The sequence below is a fragment of the Tasmannia lanceolata genome, unplaced genomic scaffold (genome assembly GCF_043159265.1).
Source record: "Tasmannia lanceolata isolate RefF3 unplaced genomic scaffold, GAP_Taslan_0.1 ptg000002l, whole genome shotgun sequence".
Lineage (NCBI taxonomy): Eukaryota > Viridiplantae > Streptophyta > Magnoliopsida > Canellales > Winteraceae > Tasmannia > Tasmannia lanceolata.
The window spans coordinates 44,796,355-44,809,377 of record NW_027518679.1 but is presented as its reverse complement, the minus strand read 5'-3'; the positions used below and the strand labels follow the sequence as shown (position 1 = coordinate 44,809,377).

Sequence of the window (13,023 nt, the reverse complement as noted above, 5' to 3'; positions counted from 1 at the left end):
GAGTATGGTCTGCTTGCCTACTAAAAATGGAGGTTTGGATATCAGGAGGGTTCAGAGTTTTAACCAGGCCCTTATGGGCAAGTGGCTGTGGAGATTTGGCGAAGAACAATCCTCTTTGTGGGTCCGGGTCATTGGAAGTAAGTATGGTTCAGATCATGGGCATTGGGACTCTGTTGATAATTTTAAACTCAAAGGTCTCACGGTTTGGAGGGACATCTTGAAGTTGAAGTCGTTATTTGCTCCTGGCGTCCGATTCAGAGTATATAGGGGGGATCGGATTCGGTTCTGGCAGGATCCTTGGTGTTCGGATGTTCCTCTTCAAGTGATGTTTCCTGACTTATTCATCGTTTCATCTCAGAAAGAGGCCTGGGTATCGGAATGTTTTGCAAGGGAACATGGGAAGGTGGCTTGGTCTCCTACGTTTCGCAGAGACTTCTTTGTTAGGGAGTTAAACTCTTACATCGCCCTCCTCTCCTTATTGGATTCTTGCTTCATCAAGTCTTCGGGCGTAGATCGTCGGATTTGGATTTGGAATCCTTCGGGGATATTTTCAGTCAAATCTTTTTATAACCATCTGATCCCTTCTTTAGTGGAGCATGTGTCCTCCTCGGTTTGGAGACAATCTTGCCCTCCGAGAGTTGCTTTCTTTGGGTGATCGGTTAGCTTGGGCCGCATTCAAACTATGGATTTTTTGAGGAAACGAGGAATGTGGTTGGTAGATCACTGTCCTCTATGTTTATCCGCTGGGGAATCCATTGACCACCTTTTCATACACTGTAAGGTCGCTCGCCATATTTGGGGTCTTATTTTTTCTCGTTTTGGAATCAGTTGGGTCCCCTCCAACTCTATGGCTGAATTCATTCAGAGTTGGGCCTGGACTCCTTGGAAAAGGAAAGGCAGAACGCTGTGGAAGATGTGTCTCCTGGCCTCATGGTGGTTCTTGTGGAAAGAGAGGAATGCTCGTATCTTTGAAGGGAAGGCTAGATCTCCCTATTGGATTTATATTCAGTTGATAGCTGCGGTCATATCCTGGGCTCGAAGCCTTCCCCTGTTTCGTTTTGTTTCAGCTTTCGACCTCTGGGAAGGATGGTCAATCATATGCTTGGAATCGGCTACCAAAGTGAAAATCCTCCCCTCCTAGATTCCTCCTCCTCCGGGGTCCCTGAAACTTAACTTTGACGGATTGTCTATCGGCAATCCAGGAATGGCAGGAGTAGGGAGGTTATGTAGAAACCACAAAGGGGAAGTCCTCTGGGCCTACTCGGGGCATATCGGAGTGGCAGACTCAAACGAGGCAGAGGTCCGAGCCGTTCATAGCGGGCTTCTCTCGATGCCTCGTCTAGAGTGCGACAAAATTATCGTCGAAGGGGATTCCTTAAATGTTATTCGCTGGCTTTCGGGTAACACTTCTCCCCCTTGGCGATTTTTGCCTCTCTTAGAGGAAATAGAGGACAGAGCTAAGGGCTCCTCAATAGTTTTTCGCCATGTCAGGAGATCAGCCAATGCGGAAGCAGACACCCTTGCCAAGAAAGGAGTCTTTCGGGCCGCGTTTGAGTGCTTTGACTATCTACCTCCTTGAATTATTGTACTGCTATCTTTGTATTATCTTTGTTCCTTCAGGACCACCTCGGTTCTGTTTTTACATATATATATATATATATATATATATATATATATATATATATATATATATATATATATATATATATAGAGGTTGCAGTTCCTGCGGGTGCCCTCAGCTAAGCTTAGCTGCGGTGGCTCTTTAAAAACATAGGGGCCCCACATTGTTAGGATGATCTGAAGCATTCATTTGAAAGGCCACATCATAGATAAGGTGTGTACAAAAAATCAGCTCCATTGGATCATCCTAACCCCTCCAAAAGTGGGGGCAAAAATGGGCAGATTTGTGGACAAAATGTGTCTTTCCATTTTTGCCCCTACTTTTGGAGGTGTTAGGATGATCCAATGGAGCTGATTTTTTGTACACACCATATCTATGATGTGGCCTTTCAAATGAATGCTTCGGATCATCCTAACAATGTGGGGCCCCTATGTTTTTAAAGAGCCACCTCATATAAGCTATATGAGGGCACCCTTAGGAACCCTTTTCTCATATATATATATATATTCTGTTGCCCTTTTCAAAAAAAAATGAGGGCTCTTTGTGCCCAGCTTGATGTTGTTGTTTGTATGTATGATTTTATTTATTTTATTGTCAAACTTCTCCGATTGTTATCCTCTCATTAATCCTCTCATTAGTCTCACGTGCAACGCACGTGCACTTTTACTAGTAGCATGAAAGGAAGAAGTCGGATGGCCTATTCTTCTCAATCGCAGGGAATCGAATCCCATGGGAAGAATTGATTAACCCTCGCATTGAGTTCCGGGGTGACAAATAGTAAGGCATCAACATTCACTCTGCAAACTTTTAAAAGAAGAAGAAAGACGATGGAAATGAGGATGCCCTTTTGCTTTGTAGGAAATGGACCAATTTAAGGGGTCTGTTGTTGCTAATGGCTTGAACAATGCCTCTTTATGTCACGTTCTCTCTTCACCCAGTCGTACACATTTCAACAGGTTTTTCAGTTTTCAATGTCCTTTTACACAATTACCTTCCCTTTTGAACAATGCCTATTTTCCTCGTTAGATATTGCAAAAAAATCATGGAAGTCCATCCCTAAAAATCTACAAAGTAGTAATATCAGTGTCCTTTCATGCAACCTCTCCCTTTCTCTCTGGTGTAAAGTCATGGGTTTGCTCCCCAGTGAACAGCGCTCGAATCCCCCATATTTAACCGATGTGCGTGATCTTCCGGGTGCCTGCGTGCATCCCTAGGGAATAGACGAATAGTCCCACCCTACAAAAGTGGGGTGAGGATACCCTATGGCATAAAAAATAAAAAAACCCTCTTTCTCTCTCTCTCTCTCACTCATATGGTGGCAAGTTGCAGGCCGTGTTCTTCACCTCAGGAAGTCCAGGTAAGCCTTGATTTACTACAACCTATTTATGTTGTGGCCCGAAAAATGAACGGCTTGGATCATCTTATGAAGTGTGGGTCCACTGTACTTTTTGGATCATCTTAGCATGTGCCACCAAAAACAACATTAAATGCCTTAAAAATAGGCGTTAAATTCCTCAAAAATAGAGAAGGTTACAGAGAATACGGTAAAATGCCTCAAAACTAGGCATGATGAAAAGAAAGTTGTTAAAGTGCATGCACTAAGGAAGATCTAAAAGGCTTTAAAAATGCCTTAAAAAGTAGCCGTTTGGAATTAGCGAGAGATATTTTGGGGGTAAAACACTTTCACAATGGGATTTCAAAATTAAAGATAGGTAAACTTTTAGGAATAAATTCAAAGAAAAAAAATTAGGCAAATCCTCACCCTTGACTGCGCCACTGATGGGCGAGATGAATGAGAGACATTCTAAAGGATTGTGCTACAATTGTGACGAATACTTTATTCTTTGTCACAAGTGTAAGTTTCCCCAGCTTCAGCAGATTGAAGTTCTGAAAGTGAGAAGGAAGAATAAGAAGAAACTCATGAAGAAGAGCATCATGGAACCCCAGAAATTTCTTTCCAGGCTATCATGGGAACAGTCCACTCCGCTTACATGTGTCTTAAGGGACAAATTGGTAAGCATACAATTATCTTTCTTGTTGATAGGGATAGAACCCATAACCTTGTACATTCTCAATAACCGGTTCAAACGGTAGAAAGGAAGAAAAATGATTATGTTTGGGAGGACCAGTCCCACGTTCAAAGCAAAGAAAAAAAGGTAGAAAAACTTACCGCATTCCATAAAGCAAAAGAATAAATACTGACTACAAAAGAATATATAGCTGGGTCTTTACCATAACAACCTAACAATAACAGATAAATATAATCACTAACAACCAGCAAAATTTCCATTTATTTTGGACTCCTAATCACAACAAAACTGCCTAGAAACAAGGCTGGTTATTCAAGACTACTACTCAGACTAGCAAACCTCCATCACACTCCAAATAGCTGGAACATAACGTAACCCGCCTTTAAATCTCTCAACCATGACCCTATTTTCCAAATCGAGTTGGGTTGGAACAAATGAGGTTTGTGTCGGTTGGAGGCAAAAACATACAAAAAATACAAAATAAAAAATAAAAAATTGTAAAACTAAGATTTTGAAATCGCTATAAAATCACAATAAAATTAGAGGGACAAGGTAGGGTTGGGTCGCTAATGGCCTCAACTCTAACCCAACCCAATTCGAGGAAATGCCAACCCAACCCAACCCAAAATCAGGTTGGACGGGTTCAGGGTGCGCCGGACCACAAACATGTGCTACATGTGGTATGCAGAGGACCACAAACATGTGCTATAAACATGTGCTACATGTGGTATGCAGGACAAAAAGGTAGAATTATTAGATCACAACAAACATCAATCATTATTAGATCACACACAAACATTAGTCATAATAATTCTTACAAGCATATATATTTTAGTGAGATTTGCTAGTGAATTTTGCGGAAACCCATTTTGCATAAGAGAACAGCCACACAGGCCCACTTTTCGGCAGATTTTGTCAAATTCATTTAATTCGTAGGGCTGTTCTATCGTGCAAACGTCAGCCGCAAAATTCTATTCCGCGAAATTCCCTAGCAAATCCCCTTTTTATTATCATGATTCATGAACCACGTTCGAGGGAAGTGCACGACTCTGTTCCGTGATAGAAACAGACACATTTTGTACCTAAAATACAAATGGAAACAAACGAAGCCCTTGGTATTGAAAGCCGGTGATTTTGCAGATCTGTCTCCCTCGAATAAAACTAGCCCCCTCTTTTAACATGGCCACCCCCTCTATAGTGTTTCAACGACCATGTTTTCTGCCTGTTATAAAACCACTTCAAGGAGAGAGTTCCACGTATAGATGCTGCGGATTTGTCGTTTTCCTTAAGAACGAAAGGAAGGGATTTGCTAGGGAATTTCGGGGCTGACTTTTGCACAAGAGAACAGCCACCAATGATGATTAAATGAATAAGACAAAATCTGTGAAAATTGAGCCTGTGTGGCTTGTTCTCTTATGCAAAAGTCAGGGGCAAATGACTCTATGAGAAATTCCCTAGCTAATCGCCAAAACAATGACCGTCGAAACATAATTAATAATTTACACGATTAGATGCGAAAAATCCGCTGCCTGATTGGATTCCACGAATCCTTTACTTTCGGGCTCTTCGCACAATACGAGATTCATGTGTTAAACTCGGAGAAATTACATAATATGTGGTCGCACATAAACCCATATTTAAAAATAAAAAAAAAAACATCCCATACCATAGGTTGATCCAAACCGTCCATTTGATGGGCCACAACGTAAATAGGTTGTGCCCCAAAAAATCAAATTTCCATAAGATGATCCTAATCCTCAGATCTATAGAAATGATTTATGTGGCACAACCAATTGGAGTCAAAACTACTATAAAAAGTAAGAATGACTGTATGTATTGGATTTTAAACACTCGGAACCACTAATTAGACCTAGGAACCACTAATTTTACCTTTTCACATGTTTTACAACTGTTTGACGGAATGGTGGAAAGGTCGACCTGTAATTGGTCTTCCTACCTGTTTGGTCAAATCGTGAAAAAGTCGACCTGTACACATCATATAAAATCTCAATAAATCTAGGGAGATGATAAATTTGCCCCCCCTCTGGGATAATCCACACCTCTATTAACGTACATTGTGCAACTTTAACGCTTTTTAACGGCAATTCACATTACAAGGGAGTGAATTATCCCACAGGGGTGCGAATTTATCATTGCCCTAAATCTAACCCTGTTTTTTTTAACGCTTTAAAGTGTTTCTACAACAATGTTTTTGCTACTGATGTTGGCACTATCATGTTTTGATAATTGCACTAAATCATCATCTTGTCTCTTATTATTTAAATAGCTCTCAAAAGTTATTATGGCCCCCTAAAAATCTCTGAAAAGCCAATTAAAAATTAAAAAGACAAGGTGAATATGTGCAATTATCAAAACACAGTAGTGCAAATATCAGTCACCATCTTTTCAGTTATACAAAACCACTTCAAGGAGAGGAGAGGAGAGCCATCCCATGTGTATGTGCAGCGGTTTTTACTTACACCTTTCCTAGAAGAAGGCTAAAACTAAAAACCAATGATAGGCTCAGAGCAATCCAACCCCTGATTGAATGCCGTGAATCCACTACTTTTCTGTCGGCCTTTCGCACGATACGAGATTCAAACTCATTTAGAAACTTAGACCCGTCTTCAAAACCATTCAAAAAAAATTGAGCCACACAAAATTCCACTCCAAAAACCGCCCCTTGTTTCCCAATCCCATCCCCTTAAATCTCTCTCCCACTTCCCTCTTCACATTCCAACACAAACCAAAAAAAACCTGCAAGAAATCATCAACCCCATACCAAAATCCCCTCCTCCCCTCTTACAAAAAATGGAAACAAAATTCGGAACCACCTTAGATTCATCATGCACAAAACCCACAACAACCAACGATGTGGGCCACCCACCATCATCTCTCACACTCTCACCCCTCCAACCCTCAACTTACCTCCCCACAACCTCCGACTCATCCACACTCGGTTCCCACCTCGCTCGTCGACTCGTCCAAATCGGAATCACCGATGTATTCTCAGTCCCCGGTGACTTTAACCTAACCCTCTTAGACCACCTCCTAGCCGAGCCCGGACTCAACCTAATCGGATGCTGTAACGAACTCAACGCGGGCTATGCCGCTGATGGCTATGCCCGGTCCCGCGGGGCCGGAGCTTGTGTTGTTACCTTCACTGTTGGTGGTTTAAGCATTTTGAATGCTATTGCTGGTGCTTATAGTGAAAATCTCCCTTTGATTTGTATTGTGGGTGGGCCTAATTCTAATGATTATGGGACTAATCGGATTTTGCATCATACTATTGGGCTTCCGGATTTTAGCCAAGAGCTTAGGTGTTTTCAGACTGTTACTTGTTTTCAGGCTGTGGTTAATAATTTGGAGGATGCTCATGAATTGATAGATACAGCCATTTCTACTGCTTTGAAAGAGAGTAAGCCTGTTTATATAAGTATTGGGTGTAATCTTTCTGCAATTCCTCATCCTACTTTTAGTCGAGAGCCTGTGCCCTTCTTCCTTTCTCCCAAGTAAGTACACCTAACAATCAAATACCCACTTTTTTTTTTCTTCATTTTCTTTCATTGATGATGGGTGGATTGAATTTGAAATGGTAAAATTTCCACACTGAACAATCATATGGGTGTTTGAATTTTGCAGTTTTTTTTAGAGTTTAGATATAATGTAAGACCTTATAGTCTAGTGTTTTTCGAAATGTACTGTATGGCCCACACCGTAGATTGATCCAAACCGTCCATTTGATGGATCACAACCTAAGTAGGCTGTATTTTAAAAATCATTTCCATTGGATGATCCTAGCCCTCCGATCTATAGTCTCTATAGATCGGAGGGCTAGGATCATCCTATGGAAATGATTTTTGTGGCAGAACCTATTTACACTGTGGCCCATCAAATGAACGGTTTGGATCATCCTATGGTGTTGGGTCGTACTGAATTTTTTGAAAAATACCGGACTGTATGGTTTTACACCCTTTTATTTTTAAACCCGGAATTTATCTAGGACAGGGAAGCGCCTTAAATTTTATTGATAAGAAAAATTAGTTACAAGAGGATGACATACAACCTTGCCTCTAACCCATCAAAACCCCTTTGCCCCTTTACAAAGAAGCAAACAATATTTATTTAGTACGAGTATAAGAATACATAATTGGTCGCATCTAACAGCTCCTCTAGAGTAGTAGAGTTTGAATCTATATTTTTGCCATTCAGAAAAAAAAAGCTCCTCTGGAGTGTTCTTGGGGAGGTAGCCCATTCCCAAAATACATAAGGCCACGTTTGGATACCAACAAGATTTAGATTTGGATTTAGTTTATATTTTCAACTAGATCATATCCTTAGATTTCCAAATCGGCTACAACAGTGCAAAAAATTCTGATTTTCAAATCTGTTCTGCGAGACATTATTTGGAAATCAATATTTGTGGCAACTTCCTTCACCATCTCCGGCAGCAGCGAGACACCTCTCTCTCTTCTCTCTCTCTCTCTCTCTCTCTCTCTCTCTCTCTCAAAACATGATCATGAAGATGATTGATGTGTTTTGTATCCAAAACTCAAATCCAAATCAAAATACAAATGCATGAGGTATCCAAACGGGCCCTAATTGAAATTTGCAGATTGAGAAATCATATGGGCATCTTTGAATTTTGCAGATTTAGCAATCATATGAGTGTCTTTGAATTTTACAGTTTGAGCGATCATATGGGTGTATTTGAATTTTGCAGATTGAGAAATCATATGGGTGTCTTTCACATGAGTGTCTTTGAATTTACAGATTAAACAATCATATGGGTGTCTTTGAAATTTGAATTGCGCAGTTTGAGATCATATGTGTCTTTGAATTCTGCAGATTAAACAATCATATGGTTGTCTTGGAATTGTGCAGTTTGAGAAATCATATGGGTCTTTGAGTTTTGCAGATTGAGAATTCATGTGGGTCTTTGAATTTTGCAGATTGAGAATTCATATGGGTGTCTTTGAATTTTGCAGATTGAGCAATCATATGGGTCTTGATGCAGCCGTGGAAGCCACTGCGGAGTTCTTGAACAAGGCGGTGAAGCCTGTCATGGTGGGTGGACCGAAAATTCGAGTTGCGAAAGCAGGGAGTGCATTTGTAGAGCTCGCCGATGCTTGCGGGTATGCAGTGGCAGTGATGCCTTCGGCCAAAGGGCTCGTGTCGGAGACCCACCCGCGATTCATCGGCACTTACTGGGGTGCTGTGAGCACTGCATTTTGTGCCGAGATTGTCGAATCGGCTGATGCTTACCTGTTTGCGGGACCCATCTTTAACGATTACAGTTCAGTTGGGTACTCTCTCCTCCTCAAGAAGGATAAGGCCATTATAGTACAACCTGACCGAGTTGTAGTTGCTAATGGACCGGCATTTGGATGCATTTTGATGAAAGATTTCCTGCGGGCATTGGCAAAGAGGCTTAAACGAAACACAACTGCTTATGAGAACTACCATCGGATCTTTGTTCCAGACGGAGTCCCCCTCAAATCTGCTGCCAAAGAGCCATTGAGGGTAAATGTCCTGTTCAAGCATATACAGGCGATGCTGTCTAGCGAGACTGCGGTTATTGCCGAGACCGGTGATTCATGGTTTAATTGCCAGAAGTTGAAATTGCCGCAAGGCTGCGGGTAGGCCAACATATCTATTTACTTATGCTCTGCTCTCTCTCTCTCTCTCTCTCTCTCTCTCTCTCTCTCTGTGTTTTCTTCTGTTTTTCACCCAACATGTATATTTAATTCCGCTCTGTTTTCACCATTGATGTAAGTGAATGACTATGATGAAATTTGAAATGGGTATTGCAGATATGAGTTCCAAATGCAGTATGGTTCAATCGGTTGGTCCGTGGGAGCGACTCTTGGGTATGCTCAGGCAGCGAAGGGCAAGCGAGTTATTGCATGCATTGGTGATGGAAGTTTTCAGGTATGCACAACCACAATTCAGTTGAGTTGGGTTGATGGACCACTGAAATTTTTGTTAAGAGCACAAAAAAATGATGTTTCTTCTGATCTATCAAGTCAATTAGTAAATGCTATTGATTGAGTTTGCAGGTAACAGCCCAAGATGTATCAACAATGCTGCGTTGTGAGCAGAATACCATCATCTTTCTCATAAACAATGGTGGTTACACGATAGAGGTTGAGATCCATGATGGCCCATATAATGTCATTAAGAACTGGAATTATACTGCATTGGTGGACGCAATTCACAACGGAGAAGGCAAATGTTGGACAACCAAGGTAAGTAGGATTGACTATTACAGCTCTAGTTTTTCTTCCTTTTTTTTTTTTTTTGAAATGGCAAGTTTTTCTTCCTTTATATTTCTCATCTCAAGCAATTCTAATAGAAATTGATTCATTTACAGGTTGTATGTGAAGAGGAGCTGAAGGAAGCGATTGAGACTGCAACGGGGCCTAAGAAGGACTGCTTGTGCTTCATCGAGGTGATTGCTCACAAGGACGATACGAGCAAAGAGCTACTTGAGTGGGGTTCGAGGGTCTCTGCTGCCAATAGCCGACCACCCAATCCTCAGTAATTCCAGCACTCATTCCGACCAGATACTCATGCTGCTTTGATCAGAGACTTTCCCAATTTAATTTGTTGAGAAGATATGCTGATGCTTTTCTTCCCTCCACTTTTTGAAATTAGTGTGTTGTTAGCCCTGTATTTGTTTTCGTCCATGTCTATTGCATTAATATGTAATTGAGCTATTTGGATTTTCCCATTAATATGTAATTGAGCTATTTGGATTTTCCCTGAAAATCAGTTCTTATATCATATGATTTTTAGATGGATATTACAGTAGGCCTCTAATATTACAGTAGGCCCTCTAATAATGCAGTGAAACAGAATCCCCACAACCTCTTTTTATGGAACTTATATCACATACAACAACCGAACAAAGTAATTATTGGGTGAATCTCAAGCATTCTTAGTATTGTCAAAGAAGATCTCATGTGCAAATGACGAAGAAATGTAGATTGGTAATGGATGGAAAGGAACCAAATAGGGCATTGAATGACAGATTGGTGAAGGGTGCAATGTTTTTATGTTCTGATCAGATCCTTTGGTTGCAGGCTGCTCTTTGAATCAGTAGATGTGGGAGGTGCCCCTCCTGATGGTGAAACCTGTATTGAAGATTTGGTCATGGATGAGGGAGGCAATTAGTAATGCTCTAAACTATTCTGAATGACCATTGCCAAAAAAATTATACCCACATTTCATCTTGCTACTGCAGAACTGGATGGCATGCTTTGGGCACTCAAACATGACGCAATGTTCATATTTAGATCAGTTTACACACTTATTCACAAATTGGACCATGGCTCTCATCCTTCTTGGGAGGAAGTTTGGGATTTACTAGTGCAATGAAGATTTTGAGTATTACATTCACCACCAATTAGGGATGATTGTGTTCTTAAATGTGGAGGACCACATTCTGTCCTTTGGATGATCCTTGGCAGTATTGCAAGCAAGTTTCTGTTCACTCTGTTGTTTCAAAACTCGGACAGAGTTCGAGTACTGTAAAAGTGAGTTGAATCGAGCAAGTCAATGATTATCATGGTCAATTTTTTCATTAAATCAGATCGAGTCAAAGGAGTTTTGATTAACTTTGGAGGGCAAAACAAAAAATAAGCCACAACTTGGCCAAGGTAAAATGTAGTCAACTTGGGCGAGGGAATGATTGATGCAGGGAGCTTTTAAAAAGCGGTTGACTCGCTATTGGTTTTCATTTGTGAAGGTGTGAGGTATGAAAGGTTGTGGCGTTGGAACCAAATCCTATATGATGGCAAGCCTCTTATAAATGATATATAATATATGGATTAATGTTTGATCATCAAGATGTATATTGAAGAATTTTGGGTTAGGCTGATTTTAGCGAACTTAATTTGGGTGAACATTCCAAATCAAGAAAAATGGGCTCACTGAGAAGAAAGAGGTGTGGTCTGTAGAGCACGTGTAACTCCTTACTAACAGGGCGAGTTCCTCACGCAAGTAGGTGCATTTTTGCATTATAACTTGGAACTATTAAGCTATCACATATTAATCTAATAATTTAAAGTTTTTGTTCTTGTTCAAGCTCTGCCTTAGAAAAATTTGCATGATTAATGTTAATCCGAAGCTTGAATAATTCCACTTTGAATGGTTGAACTGTAAAAGGTGGTCGGTCATATGTATTTTTCACATTCATGGAAAGCCATTGCTTTGAACTCGTGTCATATGTATTTTTACATTCTTCACATATTGGATTTATATTTCCTTCCCATTGCATTCTAAAAAATATATGAATTATTTTACGGGTTTAGGATCTCTACTTACATGATGAGGATTGTGTCCCTTGAAAATAACAGTGGCACACGTATTATGCTTTTGTTCATGATGAGGATTGTGTGTGTGTGTGTGTGTGTGTGTGTGTGTGAGAGAACTCAATCAAGAAAAGTGTCATGATTTTTTGATCTCAACATGGCTCCCTGTCTACTTACAGTTTTTCCTTTGTGAGTTATATTTTGCTATAACAAATTTGATAATCTAAGTACTAGCCCATCATTTTATTCCTCTTGATGATCATTTCCATGCCCACCATATCATTAGATGTATATGTAATTATTTTTATTAAGTTTCTTCCATGAAAATTGACCTAAATCTAATGGTTTTGCTTAATAGAGACTCCACAATGATGATTTTTTACTCTTAGGGGGGTAGTTTTTTGTCATATTCATTGTCCCAAAAACACCCAAATCTTCTGGCTTTCTCTTCTCCTTACCTCTAGGCACAAACTCAGAGCTAATGAAAAAGTCCTGCCAGAAGGAAACATTTCATGAGGGGTCTCACAAGTTACTAAATATCATTCACAATGTACTGTCATTAATTCAATATCTTTAACAAAACACCTAGACTTTAAAAGAATAATCCAAACCCAACTCTCCAAGTTGTCCAAAATGCAAGGAATTCTCCAAACTCAACAAACTGGAAAGTAAAAACAAACGAAAGAAAAATCCACCAACATTTTCGTCCCATAAAAGCAAACACTCACTGATATTTCTCATCTCATGCAGTGGGAAATTTTCTGAAATGTGAGAAGTTAAAAAAGAGAAGGCAATAAAATTCATACCGGCCATGAATTGATTTATTGGAATCACAAAATGCAAGTAATCCCTTCTTATCCCTTCAATCAAGGGATTTTACTCACCCTCTATATATGTAGGCCATTATAAATCTATAATACATGCACTGCATTTAAAATACTGGAGTTTTCCTCCTAACATGGTATCAAAGCCATACAAAACTTAAAGTTTCAGTGTGATCTTTCTTTCTTCTTTCACATCTTCTGAAACTTCTTCCACTTTGGCTGCCCTCCCATGG

The 13,023-nt window shown here is 40.1% G+C and overlaps 1 protein-coding gene across 1 annotated transcript; it reads left to right on the top strand.

The window, feature by feature from the left end:
- The first annotated feature begins 6,102 nt into the window (after positions 1-6,102).
- LOC143874934 (pyruvate decarboxylase 2) lies at positions 6,103-10,454 on the top strand. Its single transcript, XM_077376927.1, has 5 exons — positions 6,103-7,163; positions 8,640-9,290; positions 9,465-9,582; positions 9,711-9,899; positions 10,025-10,454. Exons 1-5 carry the CDS (start codon positions 6,463-6,465, stop codon positions 10,193-10,195), a joined length of 1,830 nt encoding a protein of 609 aa, XP_077233042.1. The 5' UTR covers positions 6,103-6,462; the 3' UTR covers positions 10,196-10,454.
- The last annotated feature ends 2,569 nt before the right edge of the window (positions 10,455-13,023 follow it).

Excerpts from the sequence above, each read along its gene's own strand:
- LOC143874934 (XM_077376927.1), top strand. The coding sequence starts at position 6,463 with ATGGAAACAAAATTCGGAACCACCTTAGATTCATCATGCACAAAACCC. Across the intron at positions 9,291-9,464 it reads AAATTGCCGCAAGGCTGCGG|ATATGAGTTCCAAATGCAGT; the intron begins GTAGGCCAACAT and ends TGGGTATTGCAG. Across the intron at positions 9,900-10,024 it reads GCAAATGTTGGACAACCAAG|GTTGTATGTGAAGAGGAGCT; the intron begins GTAAGTAGGATT and ends ATTCATTTACAG.